At 48.1% G+C, this 23,549-nt stretch overlaps 1 protein-coding gene across 1 annotated transcript in view; it reads right to left on the bottom strand.

Annotated features, from left to right (window-relative positions):
* The window catches only part of MYO7B (myosin VIIB), a 92,097-nt gene that overhangs the window by 33,855 nt on the left and 34,693 nt on the right, over positions 1-23,549 (bottom strand). The window contains exons 7-17 of the mRNA XM_060178098.1: positions 22,565-22,678; positions 21,358-21,511; positions 17,622-17,698; positions 16,760-16,879; positions 15,449-15,591; positions 11,122-11,332; positions 10,368-10,503; positions 7,815-7,978; positions 7,044-7,181; positions 2,503-2,655; positions 814-912 (exon numbers count right to left, since the gene is read on the bottom strand). Of these exons, the coding sequence (XP_060034081.1) occupies positions 814-912; positions 2,503-2,655; positions 7,044-7,181; positions 7,815-7,978; positions 10,368-10,503; positions 11,122-11,332; positions 15,449-15,591; positions 16,760-16,879; positions 17,622-17,698; positions 21,358-21,511; positions 22,565-22,678 (1,509 nt within the window). The remainder of the gene's footprint in view (positions 1-813; positions 913-2,502; positions 2,656-7,043; positions 7,182-7,814; positions 7,979-10,367; positions 10,504-11,121; positions 11,333-15,448; positions 15,592-16,759; positions 16,880-17,621; positions 17,699-21,357; positions 21,512-22,564; positions 22,679-23,549) is intronic.

Here is a 23,549-nt window from a genome sequence, read left to right on the forward strand (position 1 = left end):
TTTTTTTTGTTTAAAGAAGACACGCCCACTTCATATGCTTTCTTGTCTTCCCCAGACTGGGCAGTGTGTTTCTTTCTCTCTCTCTTTTTTCCTTTGTTTGCTTTTGCAATCTTTATTTCTTTATTGGATACAAAGAGAAATGGGACAGAGAGAGAGAGAAATAGAGACTCCTGTAACCCTGCTTCACCGCTCATAAAGCATTCCCCCTGCAGGTGAGGACCAAGGGCTTGAGCCCAGATCCTTGTATGCTGTGACATGCAGTCAACCAGATATTGAGTGCCACCTGGCCCCTAATTTTAATTTTTTTTACTGCTACCAGGGTTACTGCTGGACCTCACTGCCTGCTGCAACCTCATTGCCTGCTGCATGGAGAATCCTGGAGGCCTTCCGTGTGTTTGTGGATATAAGCTGAGAGAAATTGAGAGAGGAAGGGGGATAAAGAGGGAAGGATGAAGGGAAGGAACAAGAGAGGGAGAGAAAGAAAGAGGGACCTGCAGCAGTACTGCTCATAAAGCTTTCCCCCTGCAGGTGGAAGCTGAAGGCTTAAACCCAGGTCCTTATGCATTGTAGCATGTGCACTCAATCAGGTGTGCCACTGAAGGGGTGTGCTTTTCTCTGCTGTTTCCCTACACCACTCACACACACATGCACACCTCTAGTGACTTGCTGCAACAGGGGCATGTGGAGAATAGGGGTCATACTCACAGGCGGCCAGCAACAGAGGCTTGGGGTCAGTGAATAGATGCCAGATGGCAGGAGCACCCCAGCCCCATACTCAGGAGCCTGGGGACCAGGACATCCCTCAGAACTCACCTTCAGAAAAATCTTGGTCTTCCCCACCTTCCATTCCCTGTCTGTCCCCAGCCACATCTCAGCGACGCGCAGGGTCATCTGGTGAAACTTGTCCCGAAACTGCCGAGGAAACACAGGACTGGCTTGAAGGAGTGGAGGGGAGCCTGGAGGGGGAGGATGCTCAGAGAATCCAAGACATCCTCCTGCTCCAGCTTTCAGGGGCTGCTGGGCCAGAATACAGTCATAGGCCCCTCAAGTCCAAGGATGGGTCCATGCCAAAAAAGCCACCACATTTGGCAAGTCTGTATGGCCACAGAGTGACTGCTAAACATTTATCAAACTCAAACTTTAAGATGAGTAAATCTTTTTTCTTTTGCCTCCAGGGCTATTGCTGGGGCTCAGTGGTGGTACTAGGAATCCACTTCTCCTGTGGCCATTTTTTTCATTTTTTTCGACAGGACAGAGAAATTGAGAGGAGGGAGAGATAGAACAGGAGAGAGACAGAGAGACACCTGCAGACTTGCTTCATTACATGTGATGCTTCCCCCTTCAGGTGGGGAGCAAGGGCTCAAACCTGGATCCTTGTATGAGTCCTTGTGCTTCACATCATGTGCACTTAACTAGGTACACCACTGCCAACCCTTTAAGATAAGTAAAAATTAAAAGAACATCATCTGCAATATTCTTGCCTTTAGGTTAATGATTAGTCAACAATTTGCTCTGCTCTATATCTTAACTCCTTTTCAGCCACCAGGTTCCAGATGCTACCATGATGCCAACCTGACTTCCCTGTGCACATGACCCCACCAATGTGTCCTGGAGACCCACCTCCCCAGAGTTCTTCCCCACTAGTGAAAGAGAGAGAGAGGTTGGGAGTTTGGATCCACCTGCAAACACCCATGTTGGGTGAGGAAGCAATTACAGAAGCCAGACCTTCCACCTTCTGCACCCCATAATGACCCTGGTTCAATACTCCCAGAGAGATAAAGAATAGGAAAGCTATTGGGGGGGTACATAATTCTGGTTGTAGGAATTGTGTGGAATTGTACCCCTCTTATCCTATGGTCTTGTTAGTGTTTCCATTTTATAAATAAAAATTAATAGTGCAGCGGGTTAAGTGCACGTGGTGCAAAGTGTAAGGACTGGCGTAAGGATCCCAGTTCAAACCCCTGGCTCCCCACCTGCAGGGGAGCCGCTTCACAAGCAGTGAAGCAGGTCTGCAGGTGTCTCTCTTTCTCTCACCCCTCTCTGTCTTCCCCTCTCTCTCCATTGTTCTCTGTCCTATCCAACAATGATGACATCAATAACAACAATAATAACTACAACAATAAAACAAGGGCAACAAAAGGGAATAAATAAATAAATATTTTTTTTAAAAAATAACATCATCCTATCCAGGTTGCTCCCCATCAACCAAATATCACCCCCAGACATCTCCTGGGATGAGCCTAACAGCCCACTAGTTTGAACAGTTGCTAGTATGAGACCCTCCCTCACTGCCCAGACAACAAAGAAATGAAGAAGCAGGACATGGGAGAACAGCCATCATTCTAAAGCTTGGAGTCCAGGGAAGGACTGTAGGCATGAACAAGCCAGCAGCTGGAGCCCCCCCCCCCAAAACTGGGAGACACATCTTGAGGTGTTAAGAACGTGGCCATGAACTTGACCTTCCTCTGAGGTCAGCGTGGCCGGGCTGACGGAGACACACACCTGCATCCTCACGGCACTGGGTAGCAGGACGCCAAACCTCTTGGAAAACTCCTCAAACGTGTAGCGAATGGGGAATCCGGACTTGCGGATGTAAACAGTGTCCATCATGCCTGAGTACCGCAGCTGCCGGATGCACAGCTCCCTGTCAAAGAGCTGGGGACAGGGACAGATGACTTAAGGGGTGGGTCTCCAGCACAGCCCCAGGAAGCAGACATGGCCGTGAAGGACGCTCGTCCAGTCACCCACTGAACTCTCCACAAATGTCAGAGAAATAATCACACTAACACTTCCTGAAGGGGTCCGGTGGTTGTGCACCTAGTAGAGTGCACACATTATAGCACACAAGGACCCAGGTTCAAGCCCCAACCCCTACCTGCAGGGGGAAAGCTTCACATGCAGTGAAGGAGGGCTGCTGTATATGTGTCTCTCTCCCTTTCTTGTTTATTTGTTTTATTATATAATATTATATTATATTATTTATTTATTTATTGGATAGAGAGAGCCAGAAGTCAACAGGGAAGGGGGAGATAGAAAAGGAGAGAAACAGAGAGACACCTGCAGCACTGCTTCACCACTCACAAAACTTTTCCCTACAGATGGGGACTCTCACTCCCTTTCCATCTCCTTATTCTCTCTCAGTCTCTCTCTGTCTCTATCAAAAAGTAAAAAAAAAGAGGTGGACTGGGCAGTAGCACAGCAAGTTAAGTGCACATGGTAGGAAGCACAAGGACCAACATAAGGATTCTGGTTTGAGCCCCCAGCTCCCTACCTGCAGGAGAGTTGCTTCACAAGCAGTGAGGCAGGTCTGCAGGTGTCTATCTTTCTCTCCCCCTCTCTGTCTTCCCCCTCCTTTCTCCATTTCTCTCTGTCCTATCCAACAACATCAGCAATAACCATGGCAAGGGCAAGAAGAGCAACACAAATGGAAAAATGGCCTCCAGGAGCAGTGGATTCATAGTGCAGGCACCCAGCCCCAGCGATAACCCTGGAGGCAAAAACAAACAAAGTGAAAAGAAAACGAAAAAGAAAGAAGGGGAGAAAAATTCTACCTTGAGCAACCTTGGAGTTGTGTAGCACAGCAGATGAAGTGTTGGACTCTCAAGCATAAGCACCTGAGTTAGATTCCCAGTGTGTCAGAGTGATGCCCTGATTCTCTCTCTCTCTCTCTCTCTCTATCTATCTATCTCTCTTTCTCTCTTTCTTTCTCTCTCTCCCTTCCTCCCTCCCTCCCTCCTCTTATTAAATCCTTTGTTTAAGAAAAAAAAAGTCTACCTGTAGTGCCCAGGGATATTTCAGAGTGGCTAGAGTGCTGGACTTGCAAGCACCACGTCCCAAGTTCAATCCCCAGCCCTACATATGACAAAGTCATTTTCTGGTTCCCCAACCCCCTCCCATAAAAAAATCAATGTATTTTTTAAAATATTTATTCTACCTAGATGATGGAGGTCACAGTCAATCCCTCAAAGTGTTTCCGAGGAGATAAAAATTTCTGACTTAGAAGCCGGCATCTATAAAAATACTAAATATTTCTCTCAAACTCAATACCTACAGTCATCTAATGCTAAAAGCTGTTTGCATGCATGCTGCTGAAAAGTCTCTAAGCACTTCAGAATGGTGCTCCCAAGGAAGATAGCTTCCAGCAGGGATGGCTCCCTCACTACAGTAGTTTGAAGAGAAAACGCCTTTTACTTGGATTTAGAAATATTCTAGCCAACTGCAGTCTTTCCCCTCCCCAGAGATGGGAGTATCCAGCAGAGAAGGATTGGAGCGTGAAGCTTTGCAGAGAATCTTGGCAGCACCGATGTCAGCTGTGACCCTAGAAGCCCTCCTCCCCTACATCATCCCAGCCAGGAGTCTCTGGGAGCCAGGGGCAGCCCTCTACCCCACTAAATCCGCAGGCAGGTAAAGATCATCTAGAAACACGAAGGGCCACAGAGACAGCTACTCGTGGGGCCCAGAATAACCCGGCAGTCATATCTGGACAACATTGCTAGTCAGCTCCACGCTACTCTTAGAGACCCAGCATTTCTCCTATGGTCTTAACTGCACCCCTGAGTGGAGCTGCACTCAGCTTCCCAGTCAAGACAAAGTATCTGAAGGCTGTGTCAGGATTCAGACCCCAGATATGTCCAAGCCCTCAGCCTGGGCTCACTCTCCAGCCACACAGCTGTCACCCCCTCAGGGAGGCCTCCACCAGGGGAAACTGCAGAACCTGAGTTTCGCCTCAGGCCTGCTCCCTACCCCAGACCTAAGGAGAAGCATGTGGGTGTAGGCAGAGGGCCTCTGGGGATACAGTGGTTGACTCATACCCCTGCACTGAGCTGTAAACAAGATCCAACCTGGGTTTCCTTTAACACCTTCAAGATTATTATTATTATTATTATTATTATTTCCAAAAAGGCACTTTATGGACTGAGGAGATAGTATAATGGTTATGCAAAGCACTCTTAAGCCTGAGGCTCTGGGAACCTAGATTCAAACCTCAGTACCACTGAGGTTTATACCAGAGCTGAGCAGTGTTCTAGTGTGTCTGTGTGTATATATATTCCTATCACTTCCTCTCTCATTAAAATAAAATACATTTTTATTTTAATTGTCATTATTATTATTATTATCATTGGTATTCTCATTATTGGATAGAGACAGCCAGAAATCAAGGAAGGAAGGAAAGGGGTGATAGAAAGGGAAGAAGACAGAAAGACACCTGCAACACTGCTTCACCACTTCTGATGCTTTCCCCCTACAGGTAGAGACAGGAGGCTCAAACCTGGGTCTTTGCACATTGTAATATGTTCTCTCAACTAGACATGCCACCACCTGGCCCCCAAAATACATTTTAAAAGGCCTTTCTTTAATTTAATATTTAATTCCATGATATAATTTTTTAGTCATTTCATCTTTCTCTTTTTTTATATAGAAACAGAGCCATAGAATCAGAGAGAGAAAGAGAGAGAGAGAGAGAGAGAGAGAAACCACAGCACTGAAATTTGCTTCAGTGTGGTGGGGCCAGGCTCAAACCTAGGTCATGCTGATGTCAGAACAGCACACTATCTAAGTGAGTAATTTCACCAGCCCAAGTTATTTCATTTTCTTTCAAGTAATGTCTCACAGTTCTGGAGGTCCTGTATTTCAGCCTTTGTCCCGCACAAAGAGCCCATGGGGCCAGAGAGTCCTGTGTACAAGTCACAGTCTCCCATCCCACCACACAGAAGCAGATGAGGCCTCCAAAGGCTGCCTGGCCTCAGACCTTGGCCATCAGCTCCTTAACCTTTCTGTGCTGGCTGCTGCCTGTACGGAGTTGTGGTTTGCATGTATATGCAGGCAGATGTGGTGCAAAAGTGTACCAATCTTTGCTGCCCCTCAGGCAGGAGCAACTTTACCAAAGAGAAAGTGATAGGAAATTTCCAGATGTTAGCTCCTGGATATGCTTATAATATGTGCTTGTAATCTGATGGTGATGCATTTATAAGTAGGCCTCAGTACAGGACTGAAAGACTGAAATATAATAAAGTGTTAAGAATGTACAGAAAGTCCAAGATGGTGGAGGTGGCTAGTGCAGGCTGGCCTTCCCTGGGTGAGCAAGTGACAAGTTGAGACGATGAAGGGCAGACTGAACCCTTCTGAGAAGGAAGCTTCTGTAACCTGGCTAGCTTCTGCCCTCCTAAAAGGTATCCCCCTCTCCCAGTAGTGTATCTTTTTTTTAAATATTTATTTATTCCTTTTTGTTGACCTTGTTGTTTTATTGTTGTAGTTACTATTATTGTTGTTGATTATATAGTTGTTGTTGGATAAGACAGAGAGAAATGGAGAGAGGAAGGGGAGACCGAGAGGGGGAGAGAAATATAGACACCTGCAGACCGGCTTCACCTGTGAAGCAACTCCCCTGCAGGTGGGGAGCCAGGGGCTTGAACCGGGATCCTTAGGCTGGTCCTTGTGCTCTGCACCACCTGCGCTTAACCTGCTGCGCTACTGCCTGACACCCCCCCCCAAGTGGTGTATCTTACACTAAGGCTATGCAGGAAAGATAATAGTAACTAAGGCAACCAGACCCTGAGCAATGGGTACCAGTCCACCCCTCAGCCTTGCAGCCTCTGCTTCTGTAATGATGCTTTTGCTCTCAAGCCTGTACCTCCTATATAAGTCTGTACTGTCCTTTTGTTGGGGGGCAGAGTTATCAGAAAGATCTAAGCTCCTGACCCACATGTAAATAAAAGGCTCTTTTCTTCTCCACCAACCTTGGCTTCAGTCATCTTGATTATTAATAGAGTTTCTTAAAAAAAAAAAAAAAAAAAAACAGGCTCTGAAAACTCAATTCCTTTAGCCAGAGATGAGTGGCTGGTGACCGGCAGGCTAAGAGCCTGGGGGCCTTTTCAAGTGGTCTACATCAGTCCCCTTATCTCAGTGTCCCTGTCTGCAAAATGGGAAAGGCGAATCTAATGCCGGCCAGACCCAATAGGATTCGAGATTCCTCCAGACTCCTCTGGTAGATGCCCCCACACACACACACCGTGCGTGGCTCCCACCCCAGCTTCCCTCGTTACCAACGGCTTCTTGTACTCGTTGGGCTTGATGCAGCGGATGAAATAGGGCTGGCAGTTGGTCAGGATTTTCATCAGCTGGTCCAAGGATTGCTTGAACTGGCCTGCCAAGGTGGAGGGCTGTTTGCTGGACTCTGAAGACTATGGGAAGAAGCACAAGGAGGGGTCTGGAGTTGTGGGCTGTACCCCCAGAATACGAGGGAGGGTCTCTTCTTCATTCAGCCAGTCACTTGTTCACGCATCTATCACAGGTGCCCGAGTGTCCCTCCCAGGTGTGCAGATACTCAGCTGAACACTGGGGGCCTACCCAAAGGCAAGTCAGATGTACTAAGGTGAGCTTCCCCACATTGGGGGTGCAAGATGACACCCCAGGTGAGAAGAGGATGTTGGAACTGTCGGCACTCCCTCTTCTCCATTTCCTCTTAAAAGTTTATCCTATACTGAGTTTACTGTTTTTAAACAGATTTACTAAATTTGTGAAATCATGAGAGAAAAAAATAGGCCCAAATCTGCAGCAGTGAGAAATTCATATATGCCATACAAAACAAGCAGACACAGAACACACATAGACTAAGATGGAAATATTAAATGATTAACAAAAGCAGCTGTGCCCACCCACAAAAAAAAAAAACAACCCATAGTACTCAAAAGCAGGAACTTCCATGCCCTCATCCCATCACTACCCCCCAAGCAGCAACAGCAGCACTGAGCACCTGCTTTCAGCACCCTGAGCCAGCCACAGGGGGACAGGAAGGGCAATTACCCGGAGCTCACCTTGAAAAGCTGGCTCCCTGCCTTGGTCTTAAAAATGGTCCCACGGCCCAGTTTGATTTCTGTTGCCTCCAGCTTGAATATCTCCTGCAGGAACTTGTTTTTGGAGGAGTGAACCAGGGTGAGGATATCTGAGCTCAGCACATCCCGGTTCTTCTCCAGGAAGCCTGAGAGAAAGCAGAGTCAGCCCACCAGACCACCTGACCCACAGGGAGTTCCTGGCACAGAGCGCCCACAGAGGAGCCCCTCGGAAGCTGTCCTCTCGCCTCTCCCTCAGCTCCAGCATCCTCTCAGAGAAGCCACCTGCCCACAGACACAGCGCCCGCCACCTCCACCAATCCCAAGCCACACTCCTCTACACTGGAACTCCTTGTCCACTCTCACCTGAAGTGAGAAGCTCTGGCAACAAACAAACAAACAAACAAAATCATCCCGGAATTATCTCAACAACTATGAAATTTAACTCACAAAGGATGAAAGACCTAAATGTAAAAGTTAAGACTAAAAAACTTTGGGCTGCCCCACCAATGTGTCCTAGAGCCCTGCCTCCCCAGACCCCTGCCCCACTAGGGAAAGAGAGAGATAGGCCGGAAGTATGGATCGGCCTTTCAATGCCCATGTACAGCAGGGAAGCAATTACAGAAGCCAGACCTTCCATCTTCTGCACCCAATAATGATCCTGGGTTCATGTGCCCAGAGGGTTAAAGAATAGGGAAACTATCAGGGGAGGGGATGGGATACAGAGCTCTGATGGTGAGAATTGTACCCCTCTTATCCTATGGACTTGTCAGTGTTTCCATTTTATAAGTAAATAAATTTTAAAAAACCTTGGGGCTGGGCAGTGGCACACGTGGTTAAGTACACATATCACCATGCACAAAGACCTGGGTTCAAGCTCCCCTCCCCACATGCATGAGGAAAGCTTCATGAGCAGTGAACAGGTCTGTAGGTGCCTTTCTTTCACTCCCCCCTCTCTATCTCCCCTCCTCAATTTCTCTCTGTCCTATCAAGTAAAAAATTGAAAGAAAGAAAACGGAAATGACCACCAGGAGCAGTGGATTCATAGTGCAGGCACCAAGACCCAGCAATAACCCTGGGAGCAAAAAAAAAGGACTAAAAACTCTAAAAAAAAAAAAAAAATGTAGGTGCCTTCTTAGTACCTTGGACTAGACAATGTTTGGTTTTGTTGAGTTTTGTTTTGTTTTCAGTTTGACTCCTAAAGCACACGCAACAGAAGAAAAAGTAGGATTTAATCAAAATTTTAAAAAAGAAAACTTCAAATGACACTCTCAAGAAAGTGAAAAAGATAACCCACAGAATAGAAGAAAATAATTGCCGAGTATTGACTTGATAAGGATCTCATGTGCAGAATATCTTAAAACTCAACAATAAAAAGACAACCCAGTGAAGACATGAACAAAGGATTTAACTAGACAGTTCTCCTAAGATGATATACAACAGACTAAATAAGCACTTGAGAAAATGACATTGAACTACCAAGTTAAACCCAAAGTCAGCTAACACATACACACACACAAACACACACACCGGCCAATGACATGCATTGTCAAGAGAGTAGAAGAGCTGGAACACTTCTGTATGTTTAGTGGAAATATGAACATGGCTTAGCCACTTTGGGAAACTGGCAGCTAACTCAAAGGGTTGAGTACAGGGTTTGGCAAAATAGCTCACTTGAGCGGTGTGTTGACCTGCAGTGTGGGTGACCTACATTCTAGCCTGGCCCCCACTGTGTTGAAGGAAGTTCTGGTGCTGTGGTCTCTTTCAATAACTCTATCTTTCTCTGTGTCTCTCTGTTTCTATCTAAAAATAAAATAAAATAAAAGGAGCCTGGTGGTGGCATACCTGGTTGAGTGCTCCCAGAAATTGAGAGGGAAGGGGGATCTAGAGAGGGAGAGAGACAGAGAGACACCTGCAGCCCATTTGTGAAGCTTTCCCCCTTGCAGGTGGGGCCCAGGGGCTCAAACTCATGTCCTTATACATTGTAATGTGTGCACTTAATCAGATGCTCCACACCCCTTTGTTTTTGTTTTTATTTTTGTTTTTATTTTTCTTTTTAACCAAAGCACTGCTCAGCTCTGGATTGACTTTGGAGCCTCAGGCATGAGTCTCTTTGCATAACCATCATGCTATCTACCCCACCCTAGTCCATTTCCTGTCCTATTGCTAGCTCTGTAACTGACTGTGTGTCATAAGCTTCCCTTCTCAGCCTCCTTGGAATCCCATCCAGATTTGTTTTTTTAACATTTTTATTTATTTATTATTGGGTAAGCAGAGATAAATTAAGAAGTGGGGAGGATATTGAGGTAAAGAGGCAAAGAGACACCTACAGCCTTTTTTCACTACTCGTGAAGCTTTCCCCCTGCAGGTGGGGAGCAGGGGCTTGAGCCCAGGTCCTTGTGCACTGTGATGATGTGTGTGTTCAACCAGGTGTGCCACTGCCTGGCCCCTTCCAATCCAGATCCTGAAGGTAACCCAGATGCAGATTTTTAAGATCCACACCTCCCGATCTCCAGAGTATAGAGGAGACACACCTACCCTCTACGTGGTAGTGCACCTTGCCAGCAAAGTGGGCAATGCCAAATCGACCATCGTGGACGTTCTTGGGCTGCAGGAAGGCCTTGTTGTTGGCATGAACACTGTTCAGCTTTTGCAACATGGTGGCATCTGTCCCCTACAAGAACACATGTGCTGTGCCATGTACTATGAGGTCCCGGAGACAGAGAGGTGAGCTAGCACACCAGGGGTTCTGGGGCTCTCTCATGGGGGCAAGCCAAGTGGGCTCAGAAATGACTGAGGGCCTTTCTTCTGTGAGCAAGCCATTGCCCAGGCATCAGATGCATGAGGACAGAGCCTGGAGCAAAGACGGGGCCTGCCCATCCACACGGCCTGCTCTCCTGCTTTATCTGTGCAACACCTCAGTCCTGGCTTCACTCTTAGACTATCTCTCCAGGAACAAGTACAATGTACGGAGGGCAGCAGTGACCATGGTTTCTTCTCCTGAACCTCCTTCAGCTCCTGGCCCATGGGAGTTTAACTAGCATCCCCTTGTGCACATCCCTGACCTAGCTAAGTGGTGCCTGGAACACCATATGTTACAGAGTACAAATGAGGCTGGAGCCAACATTCCTCCTGGAGGAGTGGGCCTTGAAGGCAAAGAGGACCTAGCTGGCTGGGATTCAGCTATTATCTCCTGGCAAAAGTCTCAGTAGCCCTGGAAGCCAGTGAGGCAGCCCCGGGGGCTATCTGACTGTCAGGAAGAGGCCTGAGCAGGCTCAGGGCAGGCACACACCTGGGGGAAGCGACTCTCTTCATCCAGTAGTGAGATGATGCTCATGGGCTTGAGGGCCAGCAGGTCCAAGGTGGGCCGGTTGTCTGTGTACTGGATGTAGTCCCAGGTGATGTTCTCAGAGCGGTACTCCTCCTGCTCCATCGTGAACACATGCTGCACGAAGAACTGCTGCAAGTGCTCATTGGCCAAGTTGATGCAGAGCTGCTCAAAGCTGCAGAGCGATACCACCAGCCAGGGCTGAGGCGGCAGAACTAAGCAAAGACCTTTTGCACACAGCCTCACATGGACTGCCCATGGAAGTACTCCCCCATATATGTATGGAGCCCCGGGACACGCTGGCAAACCCTTCCTCTTTTCTCTGCCTCTCCACCACCCCTTTCTCCACTCTGTGGCAAACAGACAAAGAAAAAAAAGAGGCCTGGCATGGCAGCAAGTCTCTGCCTTTGACTCCTTACGGTTCCCTGCAGGGTTCTTTGCTGTGCCTGCCACTTGACTCAGAAACTATCCTTGGCAGTCTAGTAAGGCAATGACCATGGCATTGAGCAATTTCCTGAATGTGCCTAAGATAGACTTCCTCACTTCTTTCCACCCTAGGATCCCTATTCTCATCTGCTCTATTCCTACTTTTTGGCTCCTGTTTATTAAACATTATGTCCTGCTTTATATCTTACCACCTTTCAGCACCAAGTTGCAGACAGAACTATGACTCCATCCTGACTTCCCTGGGCAGATGACCACACCAGTGTGTCCTGGGACTTCACCTCCCCAGAGCCCTGCCCCATACTCCTGCTGGGAGTATGGATCCAACTGCCAACACCCATGTCCAGTGGAGAAGCAATTACAGAAGCCAGAACTCTCACCTTCTGCTCCCCAAAAATAATTTTGGTCCATACCCCCATAGGGGGAGAAATGATAAAAGATGACCAGAGTGCTCTAAACTCCAACTCTTTCAGGGAAAGGAGAGAGAGGAGGAAAGAGTAAGGATATTTGGATGTAGTAATAAGTGTAGGTGTGACTTGGAAAGGAAGAGAAAATGGGACCATGGGAAAAAATGTGCAAATATATATATAGAGAGAGAGAGACAGACAGACAGATAGTTGTAGAAATAATAGTTAATCCATATCTGCAACCTTGGGAGAACTGCTGTAGCTTCCAGTGAAGAGATAGAGAACTCTGGTGGTATCTTATAATTTTGTAATATTAAATCACTAATATTATTAAATATTAATAAGTATTATTAAATATTATTGATATTAAATTAATTATATATTAATTATAATTGTATGTTTTAGAATTGATTATATTAAATTATATATTAAATAAAACTGATATTATTGAATATCAATATTAAATCACTAATAAAATTAAAGTATTTTTTAAAAGAAAATCTTCTTTGAATGCTTAGGTCCCTTTATACCCTCTGAATATCCCAGGGACTCCACTTCTGTCCTCCAACCTGCCCCTGCTCCCCAGCCCCTGCCACAGGAAGTGGCCCTCCACTCATCATTCTTGGTGCAGGTCAGAAGCCAAATGCTATGCTGGACTCCTAGCTCTATTCCCCACCCCTTCTCCAGTTTCATTGGCAAAGGCAAGTCTGTAGAATCTTCAAGGCAGTATCCTGAGCTTCACCACTGCTAGCCTGCTCCGAGCCAGCTTCACTGCCCACCCCAGCACTGTCCTTGCCTCCAGCCCACTCCTCAGAGGGGTCTACCCTCACCACTAGGGGTGCTCTCTGAGCGTAGGTTCAAGCATGCCCTTACCCTGTTTCCTGTCCTCCTCAGTCTGGTGTTCTTAGGATGGGACAGGCCCTAATACAAGAAAGCCTGCCTGCCACCCTCCCTCCAGGTGTGGCCCCTGGTCTCTCTGGACTTCTCACATTTCTTACAGATTCCAGGGCCTTCACTCATATGTGCCCCCCCCCCTTTCCTCAATTACTGAGCTGCTGCTACTGAGCATGTGTCTCAGGATCTGTTGCCCAGCGGCCAGGTAGTGGCACAGCTGGTTGAGCACGTATGTTACAATGCTCAAGGACCCAGGCTCAAGCCCCTGGTTCCCACTTGTAGGGGGAAAGCTTTGCAAGTGGTGAAGCAGAGCTGCAGGTATCTCTCTTCCTCTCTACCTCTCCCTACCCTCTGGGTTTCTGTCTCTATCCAATAAATAAATATGACAAAAATTCTGAAAAAAATGTAATCTGTTGCCCATCCATGCACAGCATAGTCAGCCTTGAGCTGGTTGGTGGGTGTTTATTCACCTGAGGTGTCAGGGTGTGGGCTCAGTGTGCTCCCCAGTTTGCACATGTGAGCTAACACATGTCCCAGCCTCCCCAAACACCCCTGGAAGATGGGACCGTGTGGGTGACTAGGTGCTAAGAGGCACACTGCTCTTCCTTCACCAGGCTCTAGGACCCCCGGCCCCATCCTCTCACAAACCCAGCTCGACTCCAAAGCCAGCTGTGATCCAAAGCCGAGCTGGGTCTGTTCAAGGGCCAGAGAGTCATGATCAGAAAGCAAGAAATTTCCATCGAGTTCAGGATGTCTTAGTGCTCCCATTGTGCTGGGTTTCCTTCTGTGGGCCCTGCTCAGTACCCCCTGGTACAATAACAATCCTCAGAGCCCCCACCCATTGTGGTCACACTCAGAGTGGCCTTGTTAATCCTGACTTTCCAAGAGACTCTACTTGAGAGATAAGACCTGGGCATGCCAGGCTTAGGCCAGCCCCTCCACTTCCCAGGACCAGTCCTCGAGGCCATAGTGCCAAGCCCATCACTGAGTCAGTGTGAGCTAGAGTACTTTCTGCTAGCTTTCCCAAAGCTATCATTTTCCTCAGACATACACTAGCCCTGCTTGATAATGGCTCAGAGCATCCCTGATGAATCAGCTCCTCTCCATGTCCTTCACCACCCACATCCACCCCGAGCCTATGCAACACCACAGGGACATCTGGATAACCCCTTTCTGACCTGCCTCCTGGATACAAACCTTTAACCTCCAGACTGGGATAACAGGCCACTGGGTCAGAAGGTCAAGGGATGTGAGGCCCCCTTCTGGGTAACCCACCTTCTCCTGCCAGACTCAAAAGACAGGGATGGTTGACAACATCCCCATCACCCAAAAGGACAAGAACCTACAGCTCTCAAACCAAAGCCTTGGATCTCCACAGCACCCCAGCCTCATCTGACAATTCACACTGGCTTGAGAGAACAACAGATGACGTGAGAAAGATGACAAATGACAGGACAAATGCCTGGCTCTCAGGGAGCTTTGAGCTGTTTATGTGTGTGCAGTGGGCACCCAGGAGCACAAAAACCATCTCACTGCTGTGGGCACCCAGGAGCAAAGAGATCATCTCACTGCAGTGGGCACCCAGGACACAAAGACCATCTAACTGCAGTGGGAATCTGGGAGCACAGAGATCATCTCACTGCTGTGGACACTCAGGACACAGAAAGCATTTCACTGCTGTGGACAACTGGAAGCACAGAGACTGTCTCACTGTTGTAGGCACCAGAGAGCACAGAGCCTATCTCACTGCTGTGGGCAACCAGGACACAAAGACTGTGTCACTGCTGTGGGCACCCAGGAGCACAGAGGCCATCTCTCTGCTGTAGGCACCCAGGTCACAGAGACTGTGTCACTGCTATGGGTACCTAGGACCACAGAGACCATCTCACTTCTGTGGGCACCCAAGAGCACAGAGACCATCTCACTGCTGTGAGCATCTAGGACACAGAGACCGTCTCACTGCTATGGGCACCCAGGACACAGAGACCATCCCACTGCTGTGGGCACCCAGGACACAGAGACCATCCCACTGCTATGGGCACCCAGGACACAGAGACCATCCCACTGCTGTGGTCACCCAGGACACAGAGATCATCTCACTGCTATGGGCACCCAGGACACAGAGACCATCCCACTGCTGTGGCCACCCAGGACACAGAGACCATCCCACTGCTGTGGGCACCGAGGACACAGAGACTATCCCACTGCTGTGGGCACCCAGGACACAGAGACCATCTCACTGCTGTGAGCATCTAGGACACAGAGACTGTCTCACTGCTGTGGGCACCCAGGACACAGAGACCGTCTCACTGCTGTGGGCACCCAGGACACAGAGACCATCTCACTGCTGTGGGCACCCAGGACACAGAGACCATCTCAATTCAGAAAGCCTGGGACCTGCCTCAAGGGCTCCCCCCACCCCAGGCCTCCTCAAAATGCAGGGAGGCCTCTGTGCCCAACCTGGTGGGTAGAATGCTACCCTCCAGCCTGCTCAGTGAGAGAGTAGCAATGCTCGTCTTATATTCAAGGGAACTGAGGTCTCATACCTATTCTTCTGAAAATTTTCAAAGCCGAATATATCTAGGAGGCCGATGGCCCTTCGCACATGTTTGGGGTTGTCAGGAGGTGGAACAAAGATTGCAGCATTGATCTTCTTGACAATCCACAGGAAGAGATGCCCATAGATGCCCTGGGGAAACATACAGTGAAGTCACGGGCTTCAGCACACGGCCAGAAGGCTGCACCTCGATTCTCTGCATGCCCTGGAATGGCTGTGCACACACTGGGATCCCGCAGACCTACATAGATGGCAATAAAGCCCCCCAATCATGGGGGGGTACATTCACCTGCCAATGCCCATGGCCAGTGGAGAAGCAATTACAGAAAGCAGACCTCCCATCTTCTGCTCCCCATAAAGAATTTTAGTCCATTCTCCCAAAGGGGGAGAAATGTTAGTGGAAGGTGACCTTAGGGCTCTGAACTCCAACTCCATCAGGACCCAGAGAGAGGAGGAAAAGAGGAAGGACACTCAGAAGTAGTAACAAGTGTAGATGTGACTTAGGAAGAGAAAGTAGGGCCACAGGGAAAAAAAAAAAGGCAAATATGCGTAAGTATAGACAGCTATAGAAATAATAGTCAACCCCTATCTGTTGCCTTGGGAGAACCACTGTAGCTTCAAATGGGGACACAGGTCTCTGGTGGTGGGAAAAAGTGTGGAATTAGACCCCTGTTATCTTATAGTTTTGTAAATTAATATTAGGTAACTAATAAAATTTTTATAAATAAATAAAATTCTAAATACAGAAAATATTTTCCCATTGTAATCTTGGTCTCTCTCTTTCTTTGCCTCCAGGATTATCACTGGGGCTCAGTACCAGCACTACAAATCCACTGCTCCTAACAGCCATTTTTTCCCATTTTACTGTATAGGACAGAGATAAATTGAGAGAGGAGGTAGAGTGGAGAGAGAGAGAGAGAGAACGAGAGAGGGGAGAGGGAGTGCAGGAGAAGAGAGAGAGAGAGAGAGCCACCTGGAGCCCTGCTTCACCAGTTATGAAATTTCCCCCTGCAGATGGGGAGTGGGGACTCGAACCCAGATCCTTGGCAGGTCCTTGCACTTAGTACTAAGTGCGCTTACCCAGGTGTGCCACTGACCGACTGCTTGATGTTCATTTCTTTTTAAAATAAATGAAGTTTAAGACTTGTTCATAAAAAAAAAAAAAAAAAAAAAAAGCCCACAGTCATCAGACAGTGTGCTGAGTCCGAACAGGCCCAGCCATCTCTGTTCTTTCCCACCAGCTCTCCCAGGGCAAGGAGCCTGGTCAGCTAGACACACCCCCTTCTCTGCAGCTCCGCACCTTGACAAAGGCATCCCTCCTGTCTGCGGCCTGGCTGACACTGAGGGGTCTGGTGACAAACTCCCCACGGATGGCGATGGAATGCTTGACCAGGCAGTCGTACAGCTCCTCCTGCTTCACCTGGATAGTGGTGAGGGTCGTATCATGGTGGGTGATGGGGGCCTGGCTCCAGGGCTCTCACCCATGGAGGAGAGGGGCCAGTCAGGCTTCTGGGAGGGTCAGAGTGGTCAGGAAGTCAGCAAGGCTGGGTGTGTGCAAAGGGTGCTGACCCCTTGGTTGAGCAAACTTGCACTTCTCCCTCCTGAGGAACAGGGAAGGACTGGGACCACTAGGTTGACTTTGAGGAACACTAGGTAGGCTAGCTAGAGTGACAGCACAATGAGTGTGCCTGAGGCTTCAAGGCCAAGGGTTCAATCCCCGGCAACACCACTGCCTGGTGGGCTCTGTAACCACATAGAAAGCTCACAAGTTGGCATATGTCACTTCCCCCAGAATAGCACAACTCTGGGAAGCCCTGGGGACACCCACGACAGCCCTGTTACGAGGAAGCAAAGTGCACTGGGCAAGAAAGCCTGGTGAATAGAGCTTAGAGGGGCCATAGAAATGGGGCTGGGGGTGCTGAGAGATGGCCACTAAGGAACAGGAAGAACACAAGAGAAGAAGCCATTGTGTTTAAGTCAAACTGATCATATCTGCTACTCTGTTAAGGATGAACTCACACTGTCCCCCTCCAAACCCACCCCACCCCCTGGGCTTGCAAAGTTCAAGGACACAGAGATAATGTCAAGAGTTAAGTGAGAGGTAGACTCCGGTGTCTGGAAGATTGTCAGAACCAGCCTTGACAGACACAGGGGCAGGCTACCTCTAATAACTTCAGCACAATGGCAAAGCTGGGGGTCTCCATCACATCAGAGGAGTCCAGGTTTTCAAAGACTGCAGCTGTAGAAACAAATGATAACAAAATAGCAAAATGACCTAAAGTGAGGGAGGAGAGGGTCCCAGGAAGGTTCCCAGACCTGGGGCAACCCCACATGCACATGTGAGAGTCTAGAATCCCTGGGACAGGAGGTAATTCAATCTGTTACAGCCCCATATTGCATGCCTGAGGCCTCAGGTTCAAACCCCACCACTAACTACCACTACCAGCTTAGGTCAGAGCTGAGCAGTGCTCTGGTCTTTCTTCCTCTTCCTCTTTCTCATCCTCCTTCCTCAATTCCTTTAATTGAATAAACAAATCCCAAGATAGGTAGGCAGATAGATGAACAGACACTAGAACGCCAAAGCAGAAACTCTGGCCTTTTCAGATTCCTCTTAGGGAGCGTGTATCCCAGGGACTCTTACCACCTTATCTGTGGTCTGAAAACACAAAGGCCCATCTGAAGAGTTCAGTCCTGCTGCATCAGTCTCCAGACTGCTCTCCTAGCTCATGTTCCTCCTCCTAGGGTCAACCCCTACATTGATACCACCAGACTGTTGGGGGTGGAGGTAGATGGATGGGACGGTGGAAGCAGGTGCATTCTCTATGGTTTGATTGCTTTTTTTCTAACTTTCTTTTAAAAGTAAAGCTGGAGATATAGTGCAGCTGTAACACAGGGAATTTGCATGTGAGAGGTCCTAGGTTCCATCTCTGGTACCACCAATAGACAGAGCTGGGCAGGCCCCTGATAACTCTTCATCTGCTCTATTTCAGCTTTTAGGTTCATGATTAGTCAACAATTTGTTTGGCTCTATATGTTAACTCTTTTTTCAGCCACCAGGTTCCAGATGCTAACATGATGCCAACCTGATTCCTTGGGCAGACAACCCCACCAATGTGTTCTGGAGCACCGCTTCCCCAGAGCTCTGCCCCACTAGGGAAAGAGAAAGACAGACTGGGAGTATGGATGGACCTGTCAATGCCCATGTTCAGTGGGGAAGCAGTTACAGAAGCCAGACCTTCCACCTTCTGCACCCTATAATGACCCTGGTTCCATACTTCCAGAGGGATAAAGAATAGAAAAGCTGTCAGGGAAGGGGATGGAATAGAGTTCTGGTGGTGCGAATTATGTAGAGTTATACCCCTCTTATCCTATGGCTTTTGTCAGTGTTTCCTTTTTTATAAATAAAAATTTAAAAAAATAATGATGAGGCAATAATAATCATTCTAAAACTGCATATGACAAAAATATACATAAAACTCACAGGTATGTTATAATGAATAACTATCAAGTCCACACTGTGCACCCACTACTAACTTGGAAACACAAAACCTACCTCAAGCCCAAAGCCTTTCCTGCATCCCTTCTTGCTAAGATAGTGGCTCTGTCCACTAGAGGTCACCAAGCTCCCAACTCTTCTAGAAATGACTTGGTTTTTTTTTTTTCTTTTTGTTAACTGTGTATAACTCCGCTAAGGAGCATTTAATTGTGTCTGTTTACCTGTGTTGATCTAACCATGTGCATTCTTTTCTAGCACTTAACTTTACCATTTTTAAGTTGTGTGGATGTGTGACCTAATCATGTGCCTTCTTTTGTGCCTGGCTCTATTATGCCCTCAATGTCATGTTTATAATACTCGCCCAAGTCCTGATATCTGCATCTGCCCCTAGCAGAGATGCCCAGTTTAGCTGATGGATGAATGGCCGTCCTACCTACAGCCCACCTGGAGTTATTTCCTTCACACACAGTGAGCTAGTGGTCCACATCCACGCTGTCCATGAAGTGGAAAAATAGGTGAATATAAGCTTGTGCTTCCCTTGTGTCTGATGGGTCCTGTCTCCTCCCTCCACATTCCTAAGCAAGGCAGCTAGGAAGGAATCCAGCACACTGGAAGAGATAAGATCCCCATAACCAGGGAGCACCAGGGCTGAAGATGATGTGCCTGCACTGTGCCAGTGTCTGCAATCCCTTGGTAACTGAAATGCAACCATGATGTAAATCCTATAAAGCCGGGGTTGCTCCTCTGCTCAGGGCAGAGAACTTCCTAGAGCTATCTAGCTCTCTCACCAACTGGTGTAGTAAAACTCCTCTCTATTAAAAACTCACCACACCCAGCTCTGGTCTCATGTTTGGGGATAATTTCTGAAACATCATACAGACACACAACTGCTCCAGAAAAAACTTACAGGGCCAAACAGTGGCACACCTGGTTGAGCACATACATTACAGTGCACAAGGACCAGGTTCAATCACCTGGTCCCCATTTGCAGGGGGGAAGCTTCAAGAGTGGTAAAGCAGGGCTGCAGGTGTCTCTCTGTCTATCTCTCCCCTTCCCCTCTCAACTTCTCTCTCTCTATCCAATAATAAATACATAAAATTGTTAAAAGGAAAATTGCAAAGCCTGCTTTTCTTTTCTCCCACTGCTTAGTGTCTTCCATTAGTTCTAGAACCAGAAATGATATTTTCAAATATCACCTTGCCCTACTCTTTCTCTGAGTACCAATTATATGTACACTACACCTCTCACTTCAGCTCTCCTACTCTCCCTTTGTTTCTTTATTTTCCTCTCTGTTCTACATTCAGAGTTTCTTCTGACTTTTCTCCCAAGTCAGTCATACTTGCTAGGATGTTAGAGTCATCTAATGAAGCTATTCATTTTCTGTACTTTTTTTAACTTAAAATTTTCTCCTTAAAAATGGTTCCTTTCAGAGTCTCTAATGTCTTTTTCTGTATTTTCCAGTCCCTATCTGTATTTTTAAGGTTTCTTTTTCCTTCTCTTTAAAAAATTTTTTAGCTGTCTCTCCCTTTTCTCCCTTTTTCTCCCTCTCAGTTTCTCTCCATACTATCAAATTAAAATTTTTTTAAATATTTTTTTGTAATCAGAAAGTGGATAGGGGACTGGGTGGGGGAAGAGGCCAGAGAACTGCTCAGTTTTGGTTTGTGGTGGTGCTGGGGACTAAACCTGACATCTGTAGGGCCTCAGGCAGAGAGTTTGGTGTGTTACTATTTGTGTTATCTTCCAAATCCAGTTTTGCTTTTTTTCATTCTTTTCTCAAGCACAGCTGTTTCACAGTTTTGTCCAGTGATTCTAATATATGAAAAATGCTTCTACTGCCTACGGTTCCTGCCTGTTCTAGCTCATGATACTTCTGTCCAAAATGTTCCCATTTCCTTTCCAAGGCGTGCTGGAGGCTGAGTTTGGAAGCCCACTTCAGGGAATAGTTTGTCATCTATGGCATCAGATTTGTTGCTACTTTATTCCAGGAAGGACTGTTAGTGACTGGACAAGAGCTTGGGAACACTAACAAGTCAGGTTCCTTTGTCCCCAGATGCTCTGTCAACAACTCCTGGGGCTTTATAAGCAATTCCTTCCTGTGTGACTCTGTGAACTTTCATCCCTCCTCACCCCGAGTAAGGAGCCCTTGAGGACCCAGAAAATATTGTGAAAGGCTTATCATTCGTCACCTTTGGAAGCCCCAAAGCTTTGACTTTACCCCCTAACCCTACAAGGTTTCCAAAATAATGGCTGAAGTCCTCATCAGTCTTTCCTGTGCAGGGCTAGGCCATGTGCAGGGTTACACCATGTTGGTGAGCCCTGCGGGGAGAAGTCTGTCATTCCTCCTGCCCCATCCCCTGTATTCCCTCCTCCCCAAGTGGTGTGACTTGGGTGGAATTTATTACCCATAAATTTCACATTTCCCAGGTGGAGAATGGCCGCCAGCAGTTTGCTGAGGTCCCAGTTCTCAGAGTCAGAGAACATGAGGATCTTCATGGCAGAGCGCAAGTGAGCATAGTCCTTGGCGTCATTGAGACCTTCACAGGAGGTGCAGTTCCCCTGCAGGATAATACATCAGGTTTTCTGAGGATTCTCCCTTACCCCACCTCCATCATTCTCAGGGTCCAGAATGATAGACTCACCTTAGGGACTCAGACAAGTCCGCTTAAAAGTGAAGCCACACAGACACTGGGGAGGCCTTAAGAGGTCACAGGCCCAAGCCCAGAAAAGACACAAGAGCACCTCCAGAAGCCAAGTCTTGGTATCATTAGCATGGCGTTCCTGGACTGAGCAGCCAAAGCTAAGTCAGCACATTCAGTGGCTGTGTGACCTTGGTCAAGGCATTCAATCTCTGGCGGGGAGGGGGGTGGCAGTGGTGCACCTGGTTGAGTGCACACGTTGCCACACTCAAGGTTCAAGCCCCAGGCCCCCATCTGCAAGGGGAAAGCTTTGCAAGTGGTGGAAGCAAGGCTGCAGGTGTCCCTGACCCAAAGGCCAGGCCAGAGTTTGGGTTTTTCTGGCACGGCCAAGCATGTGTTGAGCTGGCCTTCCTCTCAGTGGTTTGCTGAGCTGATTGTGGTTAGGCAGGGTGGTGAAGGAGGTCTGGGGAAGAAGAGGTGGGGTGGGGAGGGCGATTCACAGCAGCATGAAGGAAAGGACTGAGCTGCACAAGATTAACAGCAAGATGGGAGAGAGTAATAGGGTGGGTGAAGGGAGACAGCATAATAGTTATGCAAAGAGACTCTCATGCCTGAGGCTCCAAAGTCCCAGGTTCAATCCCCCCACACCACCATAAACTAGAGCTGAGTAGTGTTCTGGTCATGTCCAGCAGAGAAGCAATTACAGAAACCAGACCTTTCACCTTCTGCACCCCATAATGATCCTGGGTCCGTACTCCCAGAGGGATAAAGAATAGGAAAGCTTTCAAGGGAGGTTTGGAACACAGAACTCTAATGGTGGGAATTGCGTGGAATTGTACCCACTATCCAATATACTTGTTGATCATAATCAAATCCATAAAAAAAAATAATAGTGAGCTTGATAGTGACAAGGACAGAGGGAGGAGAGCTGGGGGAGGAGAGCTAGAGCAGGGCTTAGATGCTGGAGCCTCACCATGGTCAGGTAGTAGTACTCTGAGGGGGTGCCCAGGCCCAGCAGCCTCTTCTCCTCGGCGCTCATACCCATGAGCATGCTGTAGAAGATGTGGTAGTTGCGCTCCTCGGTGGCCTGGTGGGGAGGGATTCCGGACAGATGTGAGCAGCTCCCAGGAGGCTGGCTGAGCTAGGGCTGCCCGGCCTCCACCCCAGGGGCTCTCTGCTGGCTGTGCCTGTGATGCTGCCCCCAGGAAGGGCAGGGTCTAGCTGCCATCCTCCAGTGAGGTGCCCCCACCACCTTGTGCCACAAAGGACACCTGTCTCGACTTCCCTTCTCCCACTGCTCCCAAACCCCTAGAAGCACCCGTGCCTAGAATCAAAAGTCAGGGAGTGGTGTTGAAACTCAGAACCCACCTACTCCAGGACCCCACACCCCTTATCATTATGATTATTAGTGGTTTAATAATAATTAACAAGATTGTAAGATAACAGGGGTATAATCCCACACAGTCCCCACCACCAGAGTTCTGTGTCCCAATCCTCTCCATTGGAAGCTTCCCTATTCTTTACCCCTCTGGGAGCATGAACCAAAAATCTTTATGGGGTACAGAAGGTGGGAGTTCTGGCTTCTGTAGTTGCTTCTCCACTGGACATGGGTGTTGGCAGGTGGATCCACACCCCCAGCCTGTTCCTCTTTTTCTAGCGGGGCAGGGCTCTGAATCCTAGTCTCTTTACAGCCCACCCTGCTCACTCACTGACCCCCTGGAGTCCTGACAGCCATTGTTTTCCCTGGCCAGTCCTTCTCCATGTTTAAACATTAACAGTGAATGATTCTGCCCATGAGAATTCAAGCAATCCCAGGTAAATAATGTAGAGCTGGAGAAATATCCCACTGGGTAGGATGCCCATTTTGCTGTGCTACAGCCCAAGTCCAAGCCCCCGCACCGCAAGGGAGGCACTATGGGGATGGAGGAAGCTCTGCTGCTGTGCTGGCTCTCCCTTTC

The sequence above is a fragment of the Erinaceus europaeus genome, chromosome 18 (assembly GCF_950295315.1).
Source record: "Erinaceus europaeus chromosome 18, mEriEur2.1, whole genome shotgun sequence".
Classification (NCBI taxonomy): Eukaryota; Metazoa; Chordata; class Mammalia; order Eulipotyphla; family Erinaceidae; genus Erinaceus; species Erinaceus europaeus.